General features: G+C 41.3%; 2 protein-coding genes across 5 annotated transcripts in view; both read right to left on the bottom strand.

Moving 5' to 3' along the window:
- LOC121580765 (phosphatidylinositol 3-kinase regulatory subunit gamma-like) overlaps positions 1-20,247 on the bottom strand; it is a 53,217-nt gene extending 32,970 nt beyond the window's left edge. Inside the window, exons 1-3 of one of the 2 annotated variants that reach the window (XM_045224682.1) lie at positions 20,015-20,247; positions 11,732-12,508; positions 762-854 (exon numbers count right to left, since the gene is read on the bottom strand). In XM_045224682.1, coding sequence (XP_045080617.1) covers positions 762-854; positions 11,732-12,056 — 418 coding nt within the window. In that variant the 5' untranslated portion in view covers positions 12,057-12,508; positions 20,015-20,247. Of the gene's footprint in view, positions 1-761; positions 855-11,731; positions 12,509-16,244; positions 16,326-20,014 lie in introns of those variants that run through there. The other variant, XM_045224683.1, reaches the window with a different exon arrangement.
- A 3,506-nt stretch (positions 20,248-23,753) lies between these two features.
- LOC121581685 (microtubule-associated serine/threonine-protein kinase 3) overlaps positions 23,754-27,556 on the bottom strand; it is a 68,117-nt gene continuing 64,314 nt past the window's right edge. For all 3 annotated transcript variants that reach the window (XM_045224680.1, XM_045224679.1, XM_045224681.1), the window contains one exon: positions 23,754-27,370. In XM_045224680.1, coding sequence (XP_045080615.1) covers positions 26,562-27,370 — 809 coding nt within the window. In that variant the 3' untranslated portion in view covers positions 23,754-26,561. The remainder of the gene's footprint in view (positions 27,371-27,556) is intronic.

Raw genomic sequence — 27,556 nt, 5'->3', positions numbered from 1 at the left:
GTGAAGCTGGTTGAGAGAATGCCAAGAGTGTGCAAAGCTGTCATCAAGGCAAAGGGTGGCTATTTGAAGAATCTCAAATTTATTTTGATTTCTTTAACACTTTTTTGGTTACTACATGATTCCATATGTGTTATTTCATAGTTTTGATGTCTTCACTATTATTCTACAATGTAGGAAATAGTAAAAATAAAGAAAAACCCTGGAATGAGTCGGGGTGTCCATACTTTTGACTGGTACTGTACATCGCTAAAAAACATGTTCTGTAGATAACTTGGCAAAACATGGTCGGCACTGGGCTGTTTTTTTACAGGGAGCTCGTACTCCGCATTAGGAACGTGCTGACTTCACTACATCATTCTAGCTTCTGTATCATCTGAGAAAATGGGCGTGCTAATTCGCCCCGCGTTACTTTTGTCCCGGCTCTCCCCTATGCGCGCTGAAACTGTGAATGAAGACCTCCTCCCGAGTCTAGTTGGTAATGCATCACTCCATGACACCATGAGCACACAGGTGAGAATAAATCAAACTATCAGGGACAAATAAACACTACAGTGTAGCTGTATAGTGCAGTCTGTGGAGGTATGAGACAGGTTTTGGACTAATGGAATAATGGAATAATACCGGAGTAATGTCATGCATTACCATTGTACCTCTCCTCTGAATGGCGACTACTAGTTTACCCCTGTATATTTACTGTGTATGTATGTTTATGTTTGCGTTGCATTGCATTGCATTGCATTGTGTTGTGTGTGAGTGCGTACCTTTCTTCTCAATGGCCTCCACTAGGTTCACCAGGGTAGGGGGAGCAGTTTCTGGCGGCGTGAACTGCTCGGTCAAATCCAGAAGAGAAACAGCTGAAACAACACAAACCATGGTTATATTTTCTGGCAAGACTTTAAAAATGGGACTCCAGAAGGCCTCCATTGACAGAGAGCTGCACAACCAGACTATCACTTGTCCTTTAAAATGTGAATGCATGTGCTTTTCATTTGATATTTGCTCAAGGAAGACCACATATCCCATAAACAGCAGTTGGAGGCAGCCAAAAACACTATTGTCTAGACTCCAGAGACTGAGTCCCTATACATTACATTTACATTGTTCAAAAATAGAAATAATCCTAGAGAAGGAATGTACCATTCAGAAAGGAAAGGGGCTTAGTGAACAGATAGACGACACACAACCAGAGCCAGCCGGCCTGTTGAGGGACAAAAACTTTTCACCTCACCACAACTATCCCATACAGTAAATCAAACATATTTTCAGTCATAGAGGGAGAGAGAGAAAGAGAGTGAGAGATAGAGGGAGACACAGAGAGAGGGCGAGAGAGTGAGGGGCAACAGAGAGCGAGGGAGCGACTGGCAAAAGAGAGAAACAAAAGAGATCCCATTTCCCTTCTCTCTCCTCGCTCTCCTTTTTCCACCCCTCCAGTCATTTCTCTGCGCTTGTTTCGCCTTGGCCCTTTGCGTGAGTGGAGCACAATAAAAGGATTTAATAAGAAATCCTGAACAAGCAAAAGCCCTGTGGCCGGCTGCCAGGGCCTCCTTTTCGGGCCCACCGCACCCGAGGCCAGAGCTTGGCAGCCTCCTGCTCCTGGCAGTGCACGGCTGAACCGCGGCTGATTATTCATTTGGGGAGTTCAGACGAAAGCGCAGCGTCAGCACATTCTGCCTCTCTCTCGTTCTCTCCCTCTATCCGTTGCACGTTAAACATGGAAACTGATTTTTCGGAGTGATGAGCGTTGATTTTCACAGGGGCGGACTTAGCAATTTCAAAATGCCATTCAGGAGACCCTCCCCTGCACAATATAATGTTTTTATTTAATGTATGTTTTTAATTTCAGTAACTATAAAATATATAGGCCATGTAAACAACTTTGCCCCAACTTTGCCCCATTTCAATTGACTCCTCAGAAAAATAGCAAAGCCCACCCATGCATGGTTGGTCTCTAGCAGCAATTGCTCAGTTGTCATAATGTTTTTTTCCACCAATAGGTATTCTCGTATCTGGTAAGGAAAGAGTTAAAAACCTGTCTGCTCTTTAATAACTTAAAAGAAAGGAAATCAATTATCTATCGATAAATACAGACTATGCAAGTCATACTAAAATCAAGAAGTTCTTCTTTTTAAACAGCATAGTACAGTGATTATTCAATTAAACAGGCCTGAAGGCAATCCACAGACATGCAGTCTAGCATGGAACTAATATGCACTTGGGGATGGGGTGGGCCGCAGCCAATAAAATAGGGAAATCAAATCCAATAGGCAAATAAAAAATATAGACTACAAAACCACAAAACAAATGTATTCCAATATTTTGGAGGTGGGTGGCAGGATAATCAAATGCCATATACTCCTCCAGAAGAATAACTCTACCACGCTCAGAGTCGCTTGGGTTTTTGTGCAAAGGATGGGGGGGGGGGAGCTGTGGCCCTGGAGTCATCTTTGGGTTTTTGGAGAGAGCACCAACTCATCATTACTCAATTAGAACCACCTCGGCGGTCTGTGTGCTGGCAGGCAGGCCTGCGACTCAACATGTCCTGGAGAGAGAGGCAAATGGAGAGAGAGCAGAGACAGACAGAGACAGAAAGAACAGAGATGGAGGGAGGAGAGAAAGAAGGAGAGAGAGGGCGAGGGGGAGAGAGAGCAGTATAATCATGTGATAACAGAAACCAGCTTTATTCACGCTGGGATGGGCCGTCTGTATGGAAGTTTAAAGGTCTGCTCTGGTTAGGGCTGTGGTGGTCATGAAATTCTGTCAACCGGTGATTGTCAAGCAAATAACTACCGGTCTCACGGTAATTTACAGTTAATTAACAAACACATTTAGCATCTCCTGGCTTCCACGCATCGCTTACAAGCCACTGATGTCTAATAAATCAATGTAATATAGCCTACACCATCACAATAAATCCATATTTTATTTTAGACCGGTCTAAAGAAACATGATATGAAGAAAATGCAGTCTATTTCAGAAGAACAGAATAGCATACTCAAATAAAATACATTTTTATTTGTCACATACACGTGTTTAGCAGATGTTATAGCGGGTGTAGCGAAATGCTTGTGCTTCTAGCTCCGACAGTGCAGTAATATCTAACAAGTAATATCTAACAACTTGTGACTCCCGAGTGGCGCAGTGGTCTAAGGCACTGCTAGCTGTGCCACTAGAGATCCTGGTTCGAATCCAGGCTTTGTCGTAGCCGGCCGCGACCGGGAGACCCATAGGGCGGTGCACAATTGGCCCAGCGTCGTCCAGGGTAGGGGAGGGAATGGCCGGCAGGGATGTAGCTCAGTTGGAGCATGGCATTTGCAACGCCAGGGTTGTGGGTTCGATTCCCACGGGGGGCCAGTATGAAAAAATAAATTGTATGACTTCACTAACTGTAAGTCGCTCTGGATAAGAGTGTCTGCTAAATGACTAAAATGTAAATGTAACTTCACAACATATACAGTGGGGAGAACAAGTATTTTGCAGGTTTTCCTACTTACAAAGCATGTCTGTAATTTTTATCATAGGTATACTTCAACTGTGAGAGACGGAATCTAAAACAAAAATCCAGAAAATCACATTGTATGATTTGTATGTAATTAATTTGCTTTTTATTGCATAACATAAGTATTTGATCACCTACCAACCAGTAACAATTCCGGCTCTCGCAGACCTGTTAGTTTTTCTTTAAGAAGCTCTCCTGTTCTCCACTCATTACCTGTATTAACTGCACCTGTTTGAACTCGTTACCTGTATAAAACACACGGCCAAGGCAACAAAGGAGTGGCTCAAGAAGAAGCACATTAAGGTCCTGGAGTGGCCTAGCCAGTCTCCAGACCTTAATGCCATAGAAAATCTGTGGAGGGAGCTGAAGGTTCGAGTTGCCAAACGTCAGCCTCGAAACCTTAATGACTTGGAGAAGATCTGTAAAGAGGAGTGGGACAAAATCCCTCCTGAGATGTGTGCAAACCTGGTGGCCACCAAGTACTAAGTCATGTTTTGCAGAGGGGTCAAATACTTATTTCCCTCATTAAAATGCATATCAATTTATAACATTTTTGACATGCATTTTTCTGGATTTTTTTGTTGTTATTCTGTCTCTCACTGTTCAAATAAACCTACCATTAAAATTATAGACTGATCATGTCTTTGTCAGTGGGCAAATGTACAAAATCAGCAGGGGATCAAATACTTTTTCCCCCTCACTGTACATAGACATGGAATCACTGGCCACTTTAATAATGGAACACTAGTCACTTTAATAATGTCTACATACAGCTTTACTCATCTCATATGTACAGTTGAAGTCAGATGTTTACATACACCTTAGCCAAATACATTTAAACTCAGTTTTTCACAATCCCTGACATTTAATCCTAGTAAAAATTCCCTGTTTTAGGTCAGTTAGGATCACCACTTTATTTTAAGAATGTGAAAAGTCAGAATAATTGTAGAGAGAATTATTTATTTCAGCTTTGATTTCTTTCATCACATTCCCAGTGGGTCAGAAGTTTACATACACTCAATTAGTATTTGGTAGCATTGCTTTTAAATTGTTTAACTTGGGTCAAACGTTTCGGGTAGCCTTCCACAAGCTTCCCACAATAAATTGGGTGAATTTTGGCCCATTCCTCCTGACAGAGCTGGTGTAACTGAGTCAGGTTTGTACGCCTCCTTGCTCGCACACGCTTTTTCAGTTCTGCCCACAAATGTTCTATAGGATTGTGGTCAGGGCTTTGTGATGGCCACTCCAATACCTTGACTTTGTTGTCCTTAAGCCATTTTGCCACAACTTTGGAAGTATGCTCGGGGTCATTGTCCATTTGGAAGACCAATTTGCGACCAAGCTTTAACTTCCTGACTGATGTCTTGAGATGTTGCTTCAATATATCCACATCATTTTCCTTCCTCATGATGCTATCTATTTTGTGAAGTACACCAGTCCCTCCTGCAGCAAAGCACCCCCACAGCATGATGCTGCCACCCCCGTGCTTCACGGTTGGGATGGTGTTCTTCGGCTTGCAAGGAGCCCCCTTTTTCCTCCAAACATAACGATGGTCATTATGGCCAAACAGTTCTATTTTTGTTTAATCAGACCAGAAGACATTTCTCCAAAAAGTTTGATCTTTGTCCCCATGTGCAGTTGCAAACCGTAGTCTGGCTTTTTTACGGCGGTTTTGGAGCAGTGGCTTCTTCCTTGCTGAGCGGCCTTTCAGGTTATGTCGATATAAGACTCATTTTACTGTGGATATAGATAGTTTTGTACCTGTTTCCTCCAGCATCTTCACAAGGTCCTTTGCTGTTGTTCTGGGATTGATTTGCACTATTCGCACCAAAGTACGTTCATCTCTAGGAGACAGAATGCGTCTCCTTCCTGAGCGGTATGACGGCTGCGTGGTCCCATGGTGTTTATACTTGCGTACTATTGTTTGTACAGATGAACGTGTTACCTTCAGGCATTTGGAAATTGCTCCCAGGGATGAACCAGACTTGTGGATGCCTACAATTTCTTTGAGGTCTTGGCTGGTTTCTTTTGATTTTCCCATGATGTCAAGCAAATAGGCACTGGGTTTGCAGGTAGGCCTTGAAATACATCCACAGGTACACCTCCAAATGACTCAAATGATGTCAATTAACCAGAAGCTAATCATCAGAAGCTTCTAAAGCCATGACATCATTTTCTGGAATTTTCCAAGCTGTTTAAAAGGCACATTCAACTTAGTGTATGTAAACCTCTGACCCACTGGAATTGTGATACAGTGAATTATAAGTGAAATAATCTGTCTGTAAACAAATGTTGGAAAAACTACTTGTGTCATGCACAAAGTAAATGGCCCAACCGACTTGTCAAAACTATAGTTTGTTAACAAGACATTTGTGGAGTGGTTGAAACACAAGTTTTAATGACTCCAACCTAAGTGTATGTAAACTTCTGACTTCAACTGTATATACTGTATTCTATTCTACTGTAATTTAGTCAATGCCACTCTGAATTTGCTTGTCCTAATATTTATATATTTCTTAATTCCATACTTTTAGATTTGTGTATTGTTTTGAATTGTTCGATACTACTGCACTGTTGGAGCTAGGAACACCAGCATTTCGCTACACCCGCAATAACATCTGCTAAATATGTGTATGTGACCAATAAAATTTGATTTGAATATAATAATTATTAATAATTCCCTTCTCCCGGCTGCATGCCAAAGCACCTCTCACGCACATGGCTCTCTGTCACGTGATTGGGTCTTTCTCACGGGCTACAAGTGAAGACAGGCACATCGGGGACGCAACTGCGCGCGTCCTTACCCAATTCCGAGGCGCATATTGAAGATATTGGAAGAACTGTCCACATTTACTTTTTGTCAGCTAACAAGATGAGTAGGCCTAACGAACAGCAATACGCCATCCCATCTGGTTTGAGCTTAGTGGGACTATCATTTGTTTTTCAACAGGACAATGACCCAACACACCTCCAGGCTGTGTAAGGGCTAGTTGACCAAGGAGGAGAGTGATGGAGTGCTGCATCAGAGGACCTGGCCTCCACAATCACCCGACCTCAACCCAATTGAGATGGTTTGGGATGAGGTGGACCGCAGAGTGAAGGAAAAGCAGCCAACAAGTGCTCAGCATATGTGGGAACTCCTTCAAGACTGTTGGAAAATCATTCCAGGTGAAGCTGGTTGAGAGAATGCCAAGAGTGTGCAAAGCTGTCATCAAGGCAAAGGGTCGCTATTTAAAGAATCTCAAATATAAAACAGATTTTGATTTGTTTAACACTTCTTTGGTTACTACATGATTCCATATGTGATATTTTATTATTTTGATGTCTTCACTATTATTCTACAATGTAGAAAATAGTAAAAATTAAAAACCCTGGAATGAGTAGGTGTGTACAAACTTTTGACTGGTACTGTAATAGTGAGATTATTGAGCAACAACTCTACATTTGTTTACCATCTTCTCACAGTGGTTTGTGAAAGGCAGACGGGATCACAGCCGAAGCAGATTGGATAAGGCCTTGCTTTTTGAAGTCTGTGTAAGACAAGGCTAGTTCTCCCACATTCTCTTCTCCTCCCTACCGCTCTTTTGGTCTCCCTCTCACGGTCTCAACTCATGAGGGCTTTCAAGCCAGTCAGCAGAGTATATTTTCATGCAGTGAAATGGAGATTCATTCACAAGATAGCATTGGTCGGATTAAACATTTTGAGAATTTCTTCACATCCCTAGCCTAGACAAACAGGCTACACTGCCTGCCTTCCAGGGCCTAGCTGGCTTGGGCATATAGATATATTATATATTTATTATATTTACATTTCTTCCTTTAGAACACTATTACAGGTGGCGCCCATGTCATTTGCCTGGTATGACCTGCAGTCGTTGTGACAGCAATGTATTACCTTGGCCTCCTCCCCCCCCCCCCCAACAGTTTGTGCATATATTATGATGAAATTATGATGAAATTATTTTAGCATTGGCCATTGTAATATGAATTGTGCAATCAAAACACCATTCAAGTTATATATTTTTGACAACTATTTTTCATCGTTTGTATATTTTGTAAATGCAACCTCTGGATCCAGTCTTCTCATCACCTGCACTGTAAAATAAGTTCCACCTATTTTTTGCACCCGAAACCTCTGACTCCACACCAACTAAATAGGCTGCTGGGTCCTCTATCTTACCACCTAGCTACTGCAGGCTAACGTTAGCATTGTACTATACACCAAAACAATGGGGTTCAAGGTTACCCATTGTCTGAATTGCTTGGCAAACATTTTCTCTGGATCCTCCTTATAAATCTTTTCTATAGTTGCTAAAATAATGTGCCACAGGTAGAAAACATATGGATTGTCTTTTAAAAGTCACGTCTGAATTACGCACCTAAAAAAACGTATCCTATTCCCCATTCTACCCATCAAAGAATGCATCTGTTATCTGCACAATACATTATGCAATGTAGAACAAGGCAGGAGATTTGTAAAACATGTTCCACAGGTCATATATCCTGCTAATGTTGCGTTGGCAGTTCTGTGATGTAATGCAGTAGTCCTGCTCATATTACATGGGCTACATCTGTAGTTCTGAACAGTGCATCCCAGCAATGTAGACAGGCCCTGTATTAAGTACCATATCACCCTCGAGTCAAAATGTGCTTCAGACCCAGATTACATTGATGCGGCCCAGTCTGAGGGGGCCAGGCCACTCCGAAGTTATAAAGCTCAGTACTTACATTGCATTGGATTGCTTGATCACTCTGTGTTTAGATTTTTTTATTTTACCCCCAAAAATCAGTGATTTTTACTGGGGCACCAAAAAACGAGCCGAGCAGAAATGAATCCACAAGTGGCTGCCCACAGTTTTCCAATCACAAAGAAATGTGTAGCCCAAACAAAACAAAATATATTCACAAAGCAATACATATAGTCATAAAAGCAAGCGCAGCTCCAGCTGGTTCCTATACATCTGCTACCGGAGACTGGGGAGGCATAGCTCCCCTTCTCTTCATTGGATTCTTTGAAAACTGGTTCCTGGTAAGGGGCAGGGAGCAGAGAGAAAAGGCCTATCTTTCTGAGAACTGGGGCGGGTGGATAGTTTATAGCTGCCTGGAGACAGTATCAGAAGAGTATGTGAACCAGGGGGATGAGGAGGAGGAGTTTGCAAAAATGCCAAGCCATGGTTCACTTCAGCAGGCAGTAAAAGTGAGGCCAGGGAGAAGAAGAAGGAGCACAAAAAGCCTCCCTCCTCACGAGTGACGCTTAGTTTTAATGTCAAAGGAGAACTGTTGGGACTTTAGCCTGATTTTGATTTAAAATCTGGTGTAATTCCCCAAAGTGCCTGGGTTTCTCTGGCAAATAACAGATTGATGGGAATGGAAGCATCTGTAAAAGCTATCTGAAAATATTATACCTACTTGTCTCTTTTCAAACTAGCAGGACCAAAGTTTAGAGCGAATCTGAAAAACATTTGAATAAGCCATTTTATTCTAAGTTAAGTTTCCCTGTGAAAAGTAAGGAAGAAACTAGTTCTCATTACATATGCCTACACTGAGCATTCTACAATACTAATACAAAATCAAAACAAAGTCATGTTCAAATGCATGAACAAAATCAGTCCATTGGATAAAGTTAGGTTTGCCATTTTAACATACCATGCATATCAATTCAACCAAATATTAAGGCCAAATGTTAAATCTGTAAAAAATAAAAAATGTAGGCTACACTCACACGGTCAGTCTATTCACACAACAACTAGGGCCTCAATTTCTTGAGGGAGATAGAAAAATGATAGCTGTAAAATCTGGGCCTACCCATTCCTAATCTACAATGCACTATAGGTGCTGGGTCAAGTCAACCCCCTGCTCCCTCCTCCCGGCCCCACTGTCTCTCTTGGCAGAGCATTTGGCACGTCTCCCACGCTCTATCCAAATCAGAGAGACCTCTGCTGCCCAACATCAACTCTGAGGAGCCCCCCCATCCCAGTCTGGCCTAGGCACGTTCACTTAAACTCTAGCACTGGTTCTTTCCAGGTAAAACAATCATCATGTTCCTATCCAGGTAGTATAATCAAGGCTTTCAGAATTCCAGTTAGAATGTATTGAAAGCCAAATTAGTTTGTAGCAGGCCTGTGCTCAGGCTTAATAGGCCTGCTTACCAAATGAGTCAACATGAATTACAATGAGCCACTTTATAAGTGATGAACTACAGGTAATTCAAAGTTAATAATGTGTTGGGAGAAGGTGCTTAGCTTACCTGTCACTAAAGGGCAGAATGGAGCTTTAGGGAACATTACTTTTGACAGAAGAGGAATGTGTATTTTCAACCAAATACAACTCACATAAATGACCAGATATATAATTGTGTATCCATTTTGGCCCGATGAACCACTGGCCTTCCAAAAAAGGAAGCCATATATGAGATCTTAGGGCTGAATGCGAGGGAGTGAGAGAACTAGGAGTACAGAAGAAGGCCAAAGCAAAGGGTATATTTGAGTTGGGGAGCGCCACAGTAAAAATACCTCATGAATTAATCATCCATATATTTATGCAGTTATATAGTAGTTCAGAGATTAAAAGATCGGACAGGTTATCGCATGGTGAAATAATGTGATTGTCAGGAAATACTATCTGACTTATTCATAATAAATTAAACTGGAACATTTCTCTACTCAGGGGTAACCCATTAGAAATGCAGCAAAGTAAATCCATAATTTACCTCTCACAAGTTCAGTTCCTAAATTCCTTAATAACCTCTCATATGTGTACAGGGAGTTTAGTAACATCTGTAATATGTGCACCTAATGTGCAGCACTCAGTAATGAGCTCTTGGACAACCTTGTACAACACGGTTGAATGCAACTCACCCCTATCCTTTGCAGGAGAGTTGAATGGAGGGTCAACGCAATAATATATACGAGACGTTGAAGAAAACCTGACCAAGAGAGTCAGGTCAGTAACTGGATTAGGTTGAAATTAGAATTTGCTTAGTTGTGTTTGGAATGAGAGAGGTTTATGACAGCTCTTTAGTCTTTAGGGAAGATTAGAAGGGTCAGTCTGCGGTCAGAGCAAACCGTGAAAGCCTTGGACAAAACAATAAGCCAAGAGCAGCTCAATTAAGACCAATATTATTAGTAGTCAAAACTAACACTTTCTAGCAAATATGGGCTTCGCATTCAAGGATTTATGTTCTCTTCAAACACAACACCGCTGGAGATAGTTTTTCATTAAAATGTTACAGTGTCATCGCTATTTTGAGAGGAATGCACAACTCTCCTCAACGTTGAAGGGCATCATCATTGGAGTATTAATAAACATCTCAAAAATCATTATTTTTTTGAAAAGGAAATAGTAAAACTATAATGCTGGTGACATATCTCTGCAGAGACAATCAATCAATAAACAGAATATAAAAATCTATAGTGAAATACACAGTTATATAGAGCGTATACACTGAGTGTACCAAACATTAAGAACACCTGCTCTTTCCATGATATAGACTGACCAGGTGATTCCAGGTGAAAGCTATGATCCCTTAATGATGTCACTTATTCAATTCACTTCAATCAGTGTAGATGAAGGGGAGGAGACAAGTTAAAGAAGGATTTTTAAGTCTTGAGACATGGATTGTGTATGTGTGCCATTCAGAGGGTAAATGGGCAAGACAAAATATGTAAGTGCCTTTGAACGGGGTATGGTAGTACGTGCCAGGCGCACCGGTTTGTGTCAAGAACTGCAATGCTGCTGCATTTTTCATGCTCAACCGTTTCCCGTGTGTATCAATAATGGTATTGTTGTCTCTACCTTCTTGCCTTTGTGCTGTTGTCTGTGCCCAATAATGTTTCTACCATGTTTTGTGCTGCTGCCATGTTGTGTTGCTACCATGTTGTGCTGCTTCCATGTTGTCATGTGGTGTTGCTACCATGCTGTGTTGTTGTCTGAGGTCTCTCTTTATGAAGTGTTGTGGTGTCTCTTGTCGTGATGTGTGTTTTGTCCTATCCCAGCCCCCGTCCCCGCAGGAGGCCTTTTGCCTTTTGGTAGACCATCATTGTAAATAATAATTTGTTCTTAACTGACTTGCCTAGTTAAATAAAGGTTTAAAAATATATAAATATAATAAATTGACACAACTGTGGGAAGCATTGGAGTCAACATGGGCCAGCACGCCGGTGAAATGCTTTCGGCACCTTGTAGAGAGTCCATGCTCTTGTAGAGTTCCTAATTTTGTGTATACTCAGGTCTTACCTTGCTGTGACAGTGGCAGCTCGGGCCCCGGGGCTGCTGGGAGGATTCTTTGGGAGCGAGGCTGACTGGATGGCGGTGACATCCTCACGTGGGCCACAAACTGAACGTATGTCCCCGGGAAGTCCCCCCTCTGTTTGGTGCGCTCGTTGAAGCCCAGCAGCCAGCCTAGGAGCTCGGGACGCTCCTCGTCCCCCTCCTGGAAGTTCAGGGAGAGCAGGGAGGCCTTGCTGACGGTCAGAATGTCCCCGGGCTGCAGGTCAACATCTTCCTCCAAGTCCTTGGTGTAGACGTAGAGGGCACGGTACTGGAAACCCTCGACCGCCATTTTGAGAAAGCGAGAAAAGCTGCCGAAGACACAGAGGATGCGAAAGTCGGCCCAATGCTACGGCAACCCAGAAATGGACAGGCAGTAGAGGGGGATGAGTAGTGGCCGTTTAGAACTATCAACCGAAGCTAAGAAGCATTGCTAAAATGGCAGAGTCTATGGAGGAAGGTAGGTAGGGTGCTGCTGCCTCAGAGCAGGCCGGTGTTGGCGCAGTGGAGCACTTTCCTCAGCTTGATACCCCGGTTTAACCAAATGATGGAACAGAGGGACAGCGTTGGCAACATACTCCTTCAAGTGGCAAAAACTAGCTGGACAGGCGCTAAACCTAACTGAGGCCCTGCGTTGGTCTCTTCAGTCTACCTGTGTTGTCTGTTGGGGTGGATGGGGTCAGATTTGGACAGTCTAATAGTCCTTGATAGTTTCAGGCTCCTCACGTTCTGGACAGTGACAACCTACAGTGCACAGAGAAAAGAAAAAGAGAAAAACACGTGGGTTTAAGGGAAAAATACATAGATAATGTAAAAATAAAGTTCAATTTAAGACATTTTTTTGTCCATTAAAATAACATCAAATTGATCTGAAATACAGTGTAGTCATTGTTAATGTTGTAAATGGCTATTGTAGCTGGAAACGGCTGATTTTTTATGGAATATCTACATAGGCGTACAGAGGCCCATTATCAGCAACCATCAGTCCTGTGTTCCAATGGCACGTTGTGTTTGCTAATTCAAGTTTATCATTTCAAAAGGCAAATTGATAATTAGAAAACCCTTTTGCAATTATGTTAGCACAGCTGAAAACTGTTGTGCTGATTAAAGAAGCAATAAAACTGGCCTTCTTGAGACTAGTTGAGTATCTGGAGCATCAACTGTAGCTTTTCTATGCGAGAAATTGCGAGAAATTGCCAAGAAACTGAAGATCTCGTACAACGCTGTGTACTACTCCCTTCACAGAACAGTGAAAACTGTCTCTAACCAGAATAGAAAGAGGAGTGGGAGGCCCCGGTGCACAACTGAGCAAGAGGACAAATACATTACAGTGTCTAGTTTGAGAAACAGGCGCCTCACAGGTCCTCAACTGGCAGCTTCATTAAATAGTACCAGCAAAACACCAGTCTTAACGTCAACAGTGAAGAGGCGACTCCGGGATGCTGACCTTCTAGGCAGAGTTGCTCGTCCTCAAAAGTAATATTAATCAAAAAAATAACTATTGACCATGCCAAAAGAGTTGAAAAGGAAAGTTTTGAGTGAGGAAAAGAAGGGTTCAATTCTGGCTTTACTGGCAAAGGGATACAGTGAGCGTCAGGTTGCTTCCATCCTTAAAATTTCAAAGACGGCGGTTCATAAGAACAAGGTCAAGCAGCAGACATTGGGGACAACAAAGCTACAGACCGGCAGAGGGCGAAAACCACTCTACTGAACAGGATGACCGCCAACTCATTCACATGTCACTCAACAACCATAGGATGACATCAAGTGACCTACAAAAAGAATGGCAAACGGCAGCTGGGGTGAAGTGCACGGCGAGGACGGTTCGAAACAGGCTCCTAGGAGCAGGGCTGAAGTCGTGCAAAGCTAGAAAAAAGCCCTTCATCAATGAGAAGCAAAGAAGAGCCAGGCTGAGGTTTGCAACTGACCATAAGGATTGGACCGTAGGACCGTCCTGGAGTAAGGTCATCTTTTCTGATGAGTCCAATTTTCAGCTTTGCCCAACACCTGGTCGTCTAATGGTTAGACGGAGACCTGGAGAGGCCTACAAGCCACAGTGTCTCACACCCACAGTGACATTTGGTGGAGGATCGGTGATGATCTGGGGGTGCTTCAGCAAGGCTGGAATCGGGCAGATTTGTCTTTGTGAAGGACGCATGAATCAAGCCACGTACAAGGTTGTCCTGGAAGAAAACTTGCTTCCTTTTGCTCTGACATTGTTCCCCAACTCTGAGGATTGGTTTTTCCAGCAGGACAATGCGCCATGCCACACAGCCAGGTCAATCAAGGTGTGGATGGAGGACCACCAGATCAAGACCCTGTCATGGCCAGCCCAATCTCCAGACCTGAACCCCATTGAAAACTTCTGGAATGTGATCAAGAGGAAGATGGATGGTCACAAGCCATCAAACAAAGCCGAGCTGCTTGAATTTTTGCGGCAGGAGCGCCATAAAGTCACCCAACATCAATGTGAAAGACTGGTGGAGAGCATGCCAAGACGCATGAAAGCTGTGATTGAAAATCAGGGTTATTCCACCAAATATTGATTTCTGAACTCTTCCTAAGTTAAAACATTAGTATTGTGTTGTTTAAAAATGAACACAAACTTATTTTCTTTGCATTATTCGAGGTCTGACAACACTGCATCTTTTTTGTTATTTTGACCAGTTGTCATTTTCTGCAAATAAATGCTCTAAATTACAATATTTTTATTTGGAATTTGGGAGATATGTTGTCAGTAGTTTATAGAATAAAACGAAAATTTTATTTTTACCCAAACACATACCTATAAATAGTAAAACCAGAGAAACTGATAATTTTGCAGTGGCCTCTTACTTTTTCCAGAGCTGTGTGTGTGTGTGTGTGTGTGTGTGTAGGGTGTGTATGTGTATATATATGTGTATATATATATATATATATATATATATATATATATATATATATATATATATATATATATATATATATATATATATATATATATATATACACACACACACACACACTACAGATACGTAGTCGCCTGCAATAATCAAAGCATCCCTGTGTCACGGCCGCAAACCACAAAGCACGAAAATGGCGAACTGTGGCAGTGCTATGCGTTTGTGCAATCTTGGTTGGGATGGAAGGATCGGATGATGCTACTGCGTCATAACGTACCAGACTCCCCAAGTCATACTGCATCACATTTTCAAATCTCTATTTTGAAATAAAGGTCACATATACTATACTGCAGTTCTCAACAATTCCCTGATTCTCTTCATGGGATAATACAGATAAATACATGTGAAATACCAATGTTTGAAACACAGAAAAAGATGACCAGCCTTACAGTTCTAAAGCATCCAAATTAAAGAATGCGGTTTCATTTAAGACCATTTTCTATGAAGGGAAATTGGGATATTATGTCCCACGCAAGACTGTTCTGTTGCTCCAGAAAAATTTCGGCAGCCTTCTCGAAAAGTAACCTAATCATGCCAAAACCCTTCAAAGCAACAATATTGAAAGAAAGTCCTTTCGATGCAAGACGCTCCTTGCTCTTATAATCGAACACGATTCATTGCAGAAAAACATCTCTCCCATGAAATCATTCACATTCATACAAGCTTGGTAAAAAAGGTCCTCAATGGCTATGTAAACCCATTACATCATTGTTTTTGAGATCTCACCTAGGCCTAATAAATTATTCAAGACCAGTTCAGTGACAAAATCATAATCTCTGACAGTAGTTTTGAAAGGTTACTTTTCATTAATAGGATTGTCTCTTGTCAATCGATTTTGTCGATTAAGTCAGAGCCACAGTAGGAAAATCCTAAATCACAAAGACTACTACTGTATCCATGGTCAAAGACATTACCTTTGTTTTTACTGTAGCTTCAGCAAGAGGAGTGAAGCGACAAAATAAAAAAGACACCAAGTTGACCATCAAAATGGCAACTGTGCCTCAGAGAGAGATTAGGCTTTCAAACTAGTATTTGGTCCCACACAGTAAGGTGAGATGAAGTGTCCTTTTCCCCCTCTGTGGGTGACGTGATGACCAAAACAACATCAGAGATAGAGAGGGGGATGTAATGGAGGGGTTGGGCTTGTGACTCAGGACATAAGAGCTTAGAAGCCCCCAGAGTTTTTTGGGGCATCTCTCGAAACGTCCAAATTCAAATTACTACTCTTTGTGAAGTCGCTTATGACATGCCATTAGGTTTGATTTTGACTGGATATAATAAGTTGCTGCTAAAATCTAAATAACAGTCAAAATTCTAACTGTACACTTCTCAGTGGCGCATCTTCAAATCTGGGTGTACGTGCACACGAACCTCAGACAACCCCCCCCCTTCAAAAAGCAAGCAAAGATTCTCGTGATCATCTCTGAGTTCTAATATCATCGCTATAAAACGTTAAATAGTTATCATGATTACAGGACGTACCGTTGGGCAACACTAATCACCCCACTTTTGAGGAGAGAGGAACTGCACAGACTCACCAAGGCTCTCTGTCCGACATCCTCCGTGTCGAGAAAAGAGGTGCCAGGGTAGACACGTGGCACTGGCATACCCAACCACAGTCCGCAATCCTCACACCACCAACACCCCCCCACCCCCCACCCACCCCTCTCTACGCCTGCGCTCCCCTCGCCGAAAAAGTCCATTCCACTTTGCCATTTTTTGTTTGTTTATATTCACAACCTTGCAGAAGAAAGCTGCAATCGTCCCGCACTCTTTGGTAGTCCAATTCAGCATTTTTTCCCACAGCAAAATAAATGCTGCAACTAATATGAGTTGAAAGGAGAATCATCTCTGTTACAGTCCTACACATGGAAAACAGCCCACATTTCAAGGCAGCAACTTGCAGGCTTGTTGTCACTGGATCCATCCCTTTTTTCCTCACTTTTATTCAGTCAAGAGACAGCACACTTTGTTATCAGGAGAGCCCAAACGGCTGAGGGAGACCACAGAAAATAATTAATGAATAAAAGGCAAGAAACTCACTGTTGCTAGAGAGAGGGAAACTAAGCCTGGCCTCCCATTGGCTGCTGTTTGGCCATGTGCTCCGGAGTCACCAGAGAAGCTTGGGCAAATCAAGGAAATGTTCTAATATTAGAAAATGTATCTAGGCAGTGATCAGCTCCTGACCCAAACAACTCCACCTATTTTACACTGCACATTGCATCCTCAAAGACTGACTCGGTTTTTTGATGAGGACACTGAAATGTATGCAGTATGATAATAAAACAAATATATTTATGAAACAATGGATTATACAGATACAATTCATGTCTGGTGCTGCAGTATTAGGTAAGATATATTTTACAATTACTAGGAATGGACCATTAAAATGAACAGATAACCGATTTAGCAAAATCTGGATGACAAATGTATTAAATTCAAAGCAGAAGAAGGTTCCTTTACAGCATCAGAGGCACCAGCCACTCAAACGGCGAGAACTTGATATCTTGTCTTTTATTATTATTATTTTTGTATTTGTTTGACATTTTTGCTGCACTGTTAGGAGCTAGTGACAAGCATTTTGCTGCACCCGCTATAACATCTGCTAAACTGTGTACGCAACCAATAAACTTTTATTAGAGTTTTCTTCATTTTAAATCAAGATTAATATAACTAGAAACTCAAATAGACTATTTGTATGCTTTGCGGGGTCACCAGTCATACAAATATTGTTAATTTGTATGAGGATGTATCAACAGGAATGTAGCTGCGAGCCAAGATATTTTGGTATACAATCATAGCAACTTTCGAACTATTTTGCAACAGCTTTTTGTCCTAAGTAAGTGAAGTAGTAAAACATAAAGTGGTCCTGAACTTATCAAATAAGGGTTGCTTTGTTTGGCTCGAGCTGGCTGTTTATAGCTCCCATTACTACTCAGCTTAACCTCGATACAGCAAAATCTCTGTAAAACACTTGCTACAGATATTGCAAATTTGACACATCATAGCTTTGTGTTAATTCGCTCAATGTGTCTTTACTATAACAACGATATAGCCTAGCGGAAATTACACATAGGCCTACTTAACATTTTACACATACTTTATATTTTATGAAATAAAGAAACAGAAATACACATGAGCAATTCCACGGTAACAGAGTGACAGACTCAGATTTTTCACATCAAACAAAAAGCAAATAGCTTTCAACACATTTACTTGAACAGTGCAGATGCAAAAAACAGCAAACTGTCATTCTGTTAGCAAACTTTACATCTGCACTGTTCTTCCAGTAAATTTGTAAAATGTTCAGTAGAAATTGTTAAAAGTAGTCCTTGTATGGCTTGTTAACTTTGCAATCATTGGTTTTTGTTTGACATACATTTTAAAAGTGAGTCTCAGTGTTACTCTGTTATTGTAAATAAAATAAATAAAATAAAAATATACTTTATATTCATGAAGTATAAGTAGGCCTATTTGTAATTGTGTGTTCAACATTGCTTTTCATAAATGGGCTTTCACCCAATTCTAGAGCCAAGACTGTCATTTCTGGAGACAGCCATTTCAGTATAAGTATTTTTAAATGGCAGATAAGGTGTTGCAACTAATATTTACGTGCATATCTGAGCCCCAAAATGCACCTAGTATTGTAGGCCTAAACTAGAACTTACATACAATCACCTTGTGGCCATCTGTCCACTGGTAGACACCATTATGCTAGTTGCGGATGTCAACAGTCTACAACATAATATAGTAATATCTCAAAAGCATATTTGAAATCTAATACTTGTGATATTGAAGCAACAGCACCAGGCCGATATGTTGCATAAGATTATTCCAGAACAACAGGCCTCTATAGCTAAATGCAACAACAACAAAATCCTCCTCTGCAAATGTCGAGGTAGGCCTACATAGCGTGGTGGTGTGGCTTGCTAAGAGGCAGTTGCCCTTAGGTGCACATCAGGGATCAGCTTACCCTAACACAGATCATACTTTAACTAGTTTGCAAGTAAAACGCAAAACTGGCCTGAGAGCATTGTGGGTGCTTTTCTTTATACCCTGGTTGGGGAAGGGCTTGGCCCTCATCAGGGCACATCTCTACTGTAAAACAAAAAGGGGGGAAATGATTTGCTGTATCGGAATGCCATCAATTTGCTATAATGAGGGACTTGAAGATAGTTTTGACCAGTTTTGCCAGTCAAAATGAAAAGGAACATGGGGCTTTGTGCACTTTCACACACTTTTCTATAATGAAAAGTTAAACAGAATTAATATTGGCATGCCATACCACCTCTCAACACACCTCAAGGTGTTCCTTAAATTTTTTTGCAGAAGAGATACAACAGACGTTAGAGGATGTCCTAACTAGAAGTATATTCAAAAGAAGTGGTCATTTGTATGCTAGTTGTTTTTCTCTTATTTCTAAGTTGGGGAAAAATTATAATACAGTGTAATAGTTAGTCATTGCTACACTGTACATAAGCAACCCTACCTTACCCTACCTTACCCTACCTTACCCTACCTTACCCTAAGTACAATGCACAGAGTAGCAAACAAGTTAATACACAAAATATATATTACATTACACTGCATTTACAGAAATGATTACACAGCAATAGGGACTGAACAGGCAAGTGAACAGGCATTGTTGCCCCAGACATTTGTGATCCTGCAAGTTGTGGAATCAATCCAAGAGAAATCTGGGAATATAACTTTGGCAGTGTCCTAAACCAATGCAAATATAAAGAATACGCTTAACTTTTAAAACAACAAAGTACACTAACTGTGTAATAACAATATTAGAATGGTCCAAAATATAGGGCTGCTGTCAACTACAGCTACCTTTGTCGCAACAATGTAGCAAGTAAAACTCGCACATGAACTTGCAGATGACGTGTTTGAGAAATTCGCAACCGTAGCCATTATTTTGTCCGTGTTAAACACAATGTTGCTACACTGAGTAAAAATGTTGCCGACAAAATAGTGCAACATTCATGCACCATATGTGAACTCTGGAAAATATGGTAACATTAGCTAGCTAGCTCGACTTGGTAGATGTTTAGATGTCAATAGAGAGGCGCACGTTAGTACTGCAAGTGGCAGACATTATGCAACTAACTAGGCTAACTATTATTTTAACATTTAGCCTGCTATAAAGAAAACGACTTGTTGCAGTGTCCTCGACAAGTTTATAGACCTGTGCAAGTTCGTACTGCGTTGTGTGCGTAGGGCACTTAGTTGAATCTCTTCCACCATTTTCCCGTTTAGAGGCTATAGCACTGGAAATGTGCAAGAATTTAGAAAAACTCACCCGTAGACGCAGATTCCTCTTCCAAATATCTCGCTGTGGTGGCACTTTAACACATTGAAATGCAGACAGTGAGCTTCCTTATCTTTCACCTGTTCTTTTCCTCAATGCTTTAAAGTCGTCCACCTCCTTTGATCACTTCTGGTCCGGTTTCTTTCTTTCTCCCTTTCTTTCTTTTGCTGCACATAACTCTCAGCTCCCTATACAGCCATTTTCCAGCACAGCACCGCGCAGAAAAGGAGAGTGCGTGGGAACTAATATGAACAGCGCGGAAACAAACGAACCCAGTCGGAAAAGCACGAATCATTGCAGGACAGGAAGCATATGGTAATTTCAATGTAAAAGGACCCATGAGCACCAACATGTGAAGTTCATAGGATCATGTCAAATTGGGTGTCAAATTAAAGCTAACAGTCTATCTTTTTTAGAAATTAAGGCATATATACATTTATCAATCATTTTCCCATCCATAAAATTTAGAATAAGTGAAGGCTTAGACTTTCATTTTGTTATTTTTTATTTATTTAACTACAGTGGGGAAAAAAAGTATTTAGTCAGCCACCAATTGTGCAAGTTCTCCCACTTAAAAAGATGAGAGAGGCCTGTAATTTTCATCATAGGTACAAGTCAACTAGGACAGACAAAATGAGGAAAAAAAATCCAGAAAATCACATTGTAGGTTATTGTGTTGAAATTATTTGCAAATTATGGTGAAAAATAAGTATTTGGTCAATAACAAAAAGTTTCTCAATAGTTTGTTATATACCCTTTGTTGGCAATGACACAGGTCAAACGTTTTCTGTAAGTCTTCACAAGGTTGTCACACACTGTTGCTGGTATTTTGGCCCATTCCTCCATGCAGATCTCCTCTAGAGCAGTGATGTTTTGGGGCTGTCGCTGGGCAACACAGACTTTCAACTCCCTCCAAAGATTTTCTATGGGGTTGAGATCTGGAGACTGGCTAGGCCACTCCAGGACCTTGAAATGCTTCAGTGCGAAGCCACTCCTTCGTTGCCCGGGCGGTGTGTTTGGGATCATTGTCATGCTGAAAGAACCAGCCACGTTTCATCTTCAATGCCCTTGCTGACGGAAGGAGGTTTTCACTCAAAATCTCACGATACATGGCCCCATTCATTCTTTCCTTTACACGGATCAGTCGTCCTGGTCCCTTTGCAGAAAAACAGCCCCAAAGCATGATGTTTCCACCCCCATGCTTCACAGTAGGTATGGTGTTTTTTGTATGCAACTCAGCATTCTTTGTCCTCCAAACACGACGAGTTGAGTTTTTACCAAAAAGTTCTATTTTGGTTTCATATGACATTCTCCCAATCCTCTTCTGGATCATCCAAATGCACTCTAGCAAACTTCAGACGGGCCTGGACATGTACTGGCTTAAGCAGGGGGACACGTCTGGCACTGCAGGATTTGAGGCCCTGGCGGCGTAGTGTGTTACTGATGGTAGGCTTTGTTACTTTGGTCCCAGCTCTCTGCAGGTCATTCACTAGGTCCCCCCGTGTGGTTCTGGGATTTTTGCTCACCGTTCTTGTGATAATTTTGACCCCACGGGGTGAGATCTTGCGTGGAGCCCCAGATCGAGGGAGATTATCAGTGGTCTTGTATGTCTTCCATTTCCTAATAATTGCTCCCACAGTTGATTTCTTCAAACCAAGCTATTGCAGATTCAGTCTTCCCAGCCTGGTGCAGGTCTACAATTTTGTTTCTGGTGTCCTTTGACAGCTCTTTGGTCTTCGCCATAGTGGAGTTTGGAGTGTGACTGTTTGATGTTGTGAACAGGTGTCTTTTATACTGATAACAAGTTCAAACAGGTGCCATTAATACAGGTAACAAGTGGAGGACAGAGGAGCCTCTTAAAGAAGATGTTACAGGTCTGTGAGAGCCAGAAATCTTGCTTGTTTGTAGGTGACCAAATACTTATTTTCCACCATAATTTGCAAATAAATTCATTAAAAATCCTACAATGTGATTTTCTGGATTTTTTTTCCTCAATTTGTCTGTCATAGTTGACGTGTACCTATGATGAAAATTACAGGCCTCTCTCATCTTTTTAAGTGGGAGAACTTGCACAATTGGTGGCTGACTAAATACTTTTTTTCCCCACTGTAGGCAAGTCAGTTAAGAACAAATTCTTATTTACAATGACAGCCTACACCGGCCAAACCCGGACGACACTGGGCCAATTGTGCGCCGCCCTATGGGACTCCCAATCACGGCCGGTTGTGATACAGCCTGGAATCGAACCAGGGGGTCTGTAGTGACGCCTCAAGCACGGATAATGAAAGTTCACATAAGTAACAAGTAGTTCGTGTTTTTACTGATATCAGTTTTGTTTATGAATTATTAAGTGATTCAATCCAAATCAGTAATGGCATTTTCGAAAAATCAGTAACGGAATTTCTGCAATTGAATTGGCTACAATGGGAAATCATAGTAGTCACAGACCACAAGTGGGTTCACAAGTTTGGACAGCACAGTACAGTAAAGAAAGGAAGAGTATAGTTCAGTACAGTACTAGAGCTGAGTACAGTATAATGTATTGTATTGTACTGTACTGTACTGTATTGAAATATACTGTACTGTGCTGTACTCCACTGTAGTCTAATGAGCTCTACTGTGCTGTACTTTGATGTCCAAACGTGTGAAATATAGACTTCTATGATTGGTTCAGATTTGGTCCAGACCAATCAAATGTTGTCTTATTTGGGGGCAGAGCTCATTTAAATAATAGCCAGTGTTTAGAATAATACCCAAATATGCAAATGAGGATATATCAAATGAGGATATATCTATACCTTTGTGTACCTATTTAAGATACATCACCAGGAAGAGAATTACATTCATAGCCATGTATTTCTGTGTAGTACAGATCAGGGACCATGATGAAATTCTATTACCGCAATTCCGTTATCGGGTGTAAATTAACTTTACTTACTGTCGTTCAATAACCAAAATAGATTTTTTCAAAGTCAAGGTGTCATGTCATAGCTGACACACCATTCTTTCTGCAGACATCGTTAAATCTTAATTCGGAGCAGATATTTAACAGTTTTGGGAAAACGTGGACACAAAAAACTGTGGGAGATTTTACAGAAATTATGTTAACAAACTTTGCATCTGCACAGTTCTTCTAGTAAATGTTTTTGTAAAATGTTCAGTATAAATTGTTCAAAGTAGTCCTTGTGCATAGTTATACAGTTTGTTAAACTTTGAAATCAATGTTTTCTGTTTGGCATACATTTTAAGTGAAAAATTGGAGTCTCGGCGCAATTCCGTTATCGTGCAATTGCCCGTATGCCCATGATAAATATTTCACCTCTCCTGAATTGAAGCATTTCAGTCATCCTAAAAAAAAGTATATTGACAGTACAACCATTTCATGCCTGTTCATAACTGCGTTTTTTAAATTTATTTATGATTATACCATAACCTTGCTCAGTATTCTGATGAAGTGTTGTCTATGCTGTATCAGATAGCACTAATAACTAGACTACTCCAACTAATTTTCTTTGCAATTAGCTACCAGGTTGAACAAATAATATTTACATTTTGTCATTTACCTGGCCTTCAGATGTGATGTGAAGACTTATTGTAACAGACACAATATATTGTTTTGAATGGAAAAATATGCATTTGATCACAATAAGCCTCTACAGTTGTTAGTGTTGTGAATGTGCTTCTCAAAAATGTTGTAAGATGTAAGTCCCGAAAATAACTGTACACTTCATATTAGTCTTCTGCCATTAATTTATTTCAAACACTGTTAGACAATTGAGAGAAAATGGATTTCACACCAACTTTCACCAGAAACCAGTTTGGGAAATATACAATGAAGTAGTTTGAGGGTCACCAAGGTAAGACAACGAAACAAACATGAATGATGTTTATGGATTCCAACTGACCATTACAGATATCCACATTTATCATACATCAGGAAAAATATGAGAAGGTAGTTGTAATCAGTTGGTTATATTCTTCGTCCACCTCAGGCTTTCGCTCTGTTTATTATTGAAGTTGAATCAAAGACCACTAAATGAATACATTTCAGTTATGTAAAAATACACACTAATTTGGGTGCATTCAGAACCAGTGTATTTTTTCTTGTGTTACATTAAACAGTGTAGAAGTGCAGAATGGGTCATATATTTGCAATCGAAGTCTCCTTCTCCATGCTGTAAGAATCAGACAAAGTCTCTAGCAAGCAATACCATGAAAACAACATTAACTAATATAACAAGTAGTTATTGAGTTCAGTGAAAAATGTCTAGCATGAGGACACAGTAGTAGGAAGAGGCAGTACTTCCAATAAAGGGACCACACTTTGACAACATCAAGATCTGGGAAATCCATTTGGAATTGAATGACCTATTTGATTATACCCTCACAAAAATCACACTTATTTGTTTCAAGTTCTAATGAAGTATATAAATAAAATAGATACGTTTTAGATTTCTGACCTTCTGTTATCCTATCTCGTTCCAGTTGTTCAAGTATTAGTTGGTGACAAATTATTATTTGTATTTTAACTCTATCAATATTCCCATATCCCCAGCAAACTGTGAAACACGTGTTCCTAACATCACCTGACATACAGACAGTTCATCCTAATATTACAGTGTATTTGAAATACCCACGAGTAGAATAATTTTGGTTGTTAATTCTATAGTTGCAAAAGAAAACAATGACAGTATACAACGTTGACAGCCAAACCATTGCCTACATCTTCAAATCTTTCACCAAACCTCTGTCATTCTATCAAGTCTGTTGTCCCCCACACACACACACCCACACACACACACCTTTTAACCATTGCCAACTGCTGTTTAGGTTAGTTATGGTGTTTGTAAACAGCATAGGCGTATCAGCAATGCAACAAGACTGCTTCCATATAAAAATATACAAAACACAGTTCAATTTCTTTGTCCTTCATGGCTTCTGTTGGAATCCTGCTGATCCCTGTAATTCGTTGTAACAATAACTAAGTGCACTCCCCGCCACTGTTTCAGTAAAAAGCTGAGGAATGGGGAATGGGGCTAGAGAAATGGGAGTTCTAACCATGTTTTGAGGCTTTACAGTGTTTGTTTACATTTACAACCACTGGAGCAAAACATGTTTATAATTTTGGGTGCTGATGGGGAATGACAGTTGAACTAAGCTCATGAATCTTTTATAAATTATAATCTTCAAGAATCTATGGGTACATATCATTAATTTATAAGTCCAAAAATGGATGGAGCAATTGCCGATTGCCCCTTTTAACAGTGAAGATTGAAAAAGTTGACATACAGTACACATCTGACCCTAAAATGTAAACATTCATTCATATAACATGGTTTAAAAACAGCACAGGGAGCGTTCCTACATGAACTGTATAAATCTTCAAATGCAAAAGGAAAACTTATGAATTATGAGAACAGTGTTAAGGGAAAACGCCTAACCTGTGCAAATATACTCTTCTGCTAGATTACATTGTAGGGTAGCTTGCGTCAACAAGCAGGTAGATGGTGATCCTGCAATGCCCTAACACTAGTATCAAAAGGTAGCAATTATTCTGTGTCCCGTCAATCATTTTGTGATTTAAACTAAAGAAGAATCGGTGGAGTGTATCCATTTGATGACATCACTGGATGATTGACAGGGCATGGCAGCAGGGTTCATTCCTGAAGCTTCCTATGTGCGGTACCTCTTATTTAGAAGGGTTCTTATGAGTAATCCATGCTTTGGCACGGTGGCACTATTTCACTATCCCTGATTCTTTTGGATCCAGTCTTGATAGTGACCACAAATTACTACTACCACATTATCGTTCTAGTGTGTTAAAAATGGCACTGAATTAAAGGGCTTAGACACACGTTAAGTACATAAACATTCAACGTATGTTTGAAAGGACAAATTTGATCAGACAAAATCAGCAGCCACTTTTGGAATACTAATAAAATGTTAACCAATTTAACAGAGATATTGGAGAAAACATTTTCTTCATCTGCTGTCTCCATCTAGAAACCACATCCAAACCTTTGTTCTTAATTTAGTTCATTAACTTGAAGTTTCCTCATGTCTCTATCAATTCACACAACAGAATGGCTGCATCAAATGTGACGTTTTCACAAATAAGGGCCAATACATTAAGTCATATTCAGCCCGAAACAAATAAAATGAACATTAAAAAAAAGTCATAAATAGGTTATAAAAAAAAACTTAGAAAAAAAAAGGTATTTACAAAGTACAAAAATGTTACAGGTGCTACAACCTAAAACCAAAGAGGGGAAGGAAGGGGAAACCAAAAAAAGGATGTAAACCAATTTTGGATCAACAGTTTTGAGAGTGGTATGATGCATACTGTAACTCAACCGTGTGACGGCATCGTTTTTGTTCTCTCCCTCCGGTTGCCTCGATTGGCTCAGGCTTGAGTATATTCTCGCGGATAAACATACAAGCCCTTCATGTACTGTACAGTAGTCGGTCAGAAAGTAGGTAACCTTAGTCTAGAGTGAGACTCTACCTTGACCTTTCACCTTCTTGGAGCAACGCTAGGCTAATAACCCTCCTTCTCCTTTGGTTTGGATTTCTGCGCTGCTGTACCCTGTGCTCCTCGCCCCGCCGCCTCCAGGCTCCAGTCGGACTGAGCCGAGTTGATCCACGACGCCTTGAAACGCGGCTGCCTGACGGGGATCGCGGGGCTTGGCGCCTCCTTTTCCTCCGGGTCGTCAAAGCTAACCTCCTGCACCGCCTCCTGCTTCTTAAAGGAGTCCCTCCTCTCAGACAGGGCAAGTTTCCTCATCACCACCACCTCCTTGGAGCGGTGGTCGCTGCTGGCCGACTCCCTGTGGCTTCTCTGACCACCCAGATACAGGCCCTGGCGGCCATGTTGTTCTCCCACACAGACAAACCCTGTGGCGGTATCCTCCAGGTCCTCTAGCCCCTCCCCTTCCGACAGGGGCATCTCCATGGTGTGTCGGCGGGTGGCAAAGGCTTTTTTGTCGCCGTGGTACACCCCTGAGAGCTTCTCGGCCGACTGCACCCTCTTGAGGAGGGGCGAGCGGGGCGGCTCGGCGCTGCGGGGGCGCACAGAATGGCGGGCTATGGTGGGAGGGGACAGGGTCTTGCCGTGGAAGCCGTGGAGGCCTTTAGACAGGCTGGGGATGGAGGACGGAGAGCACTGGGGGGAGAGGGGCTGCGGAGGTGGGATACAGGCCAGCGGGGAGGGGGGGATGCTGCTGGTGGACTTGCAGCGACCTGCCTTGGTGTAGCGGCCCAGGACCTGAAGGGAGCTGGGACGGGCCTGGGGGACGGGGGAGTTGGGAGAGCTGGAGCAGGGAGAGGAGCTCTGGGGGGAGTTGGAGTCTGAGAGAGAACATGATGTAGATAAGACTTTGATTTCTGCAGTTACAAAGAAAACATTCTCATTGTAGTGCTGATAACTGTTTGATAATAACTAGAATAAACTTTAGCCTGAATTTCTTCTGTATGACATATGCCATTAAATCCAAAGCTTTGGCATAACACAGGTTTCCTCAAATACAAATTGGC

This window comes from Coregonus clupeaformis, chromosome 14 (assembly GCF_020615455.1).
Source record: "Coregonus clupeaformis isolate EN_2021a chromosome 14, ASM2061545v1, whole genome shotgun sequence".
In the NCBI taxonomy this organism is placed as follows: domain Eukaryota; kingdom Metazoa; phylum Chordata; class Actinopteri; order Salmoniformes; family Salmonidae; genus Coregonus; species Coregonus clupeaformis.
This window is presented reverse-complemented; position numbering and strand designations above follow the sequence as displayed.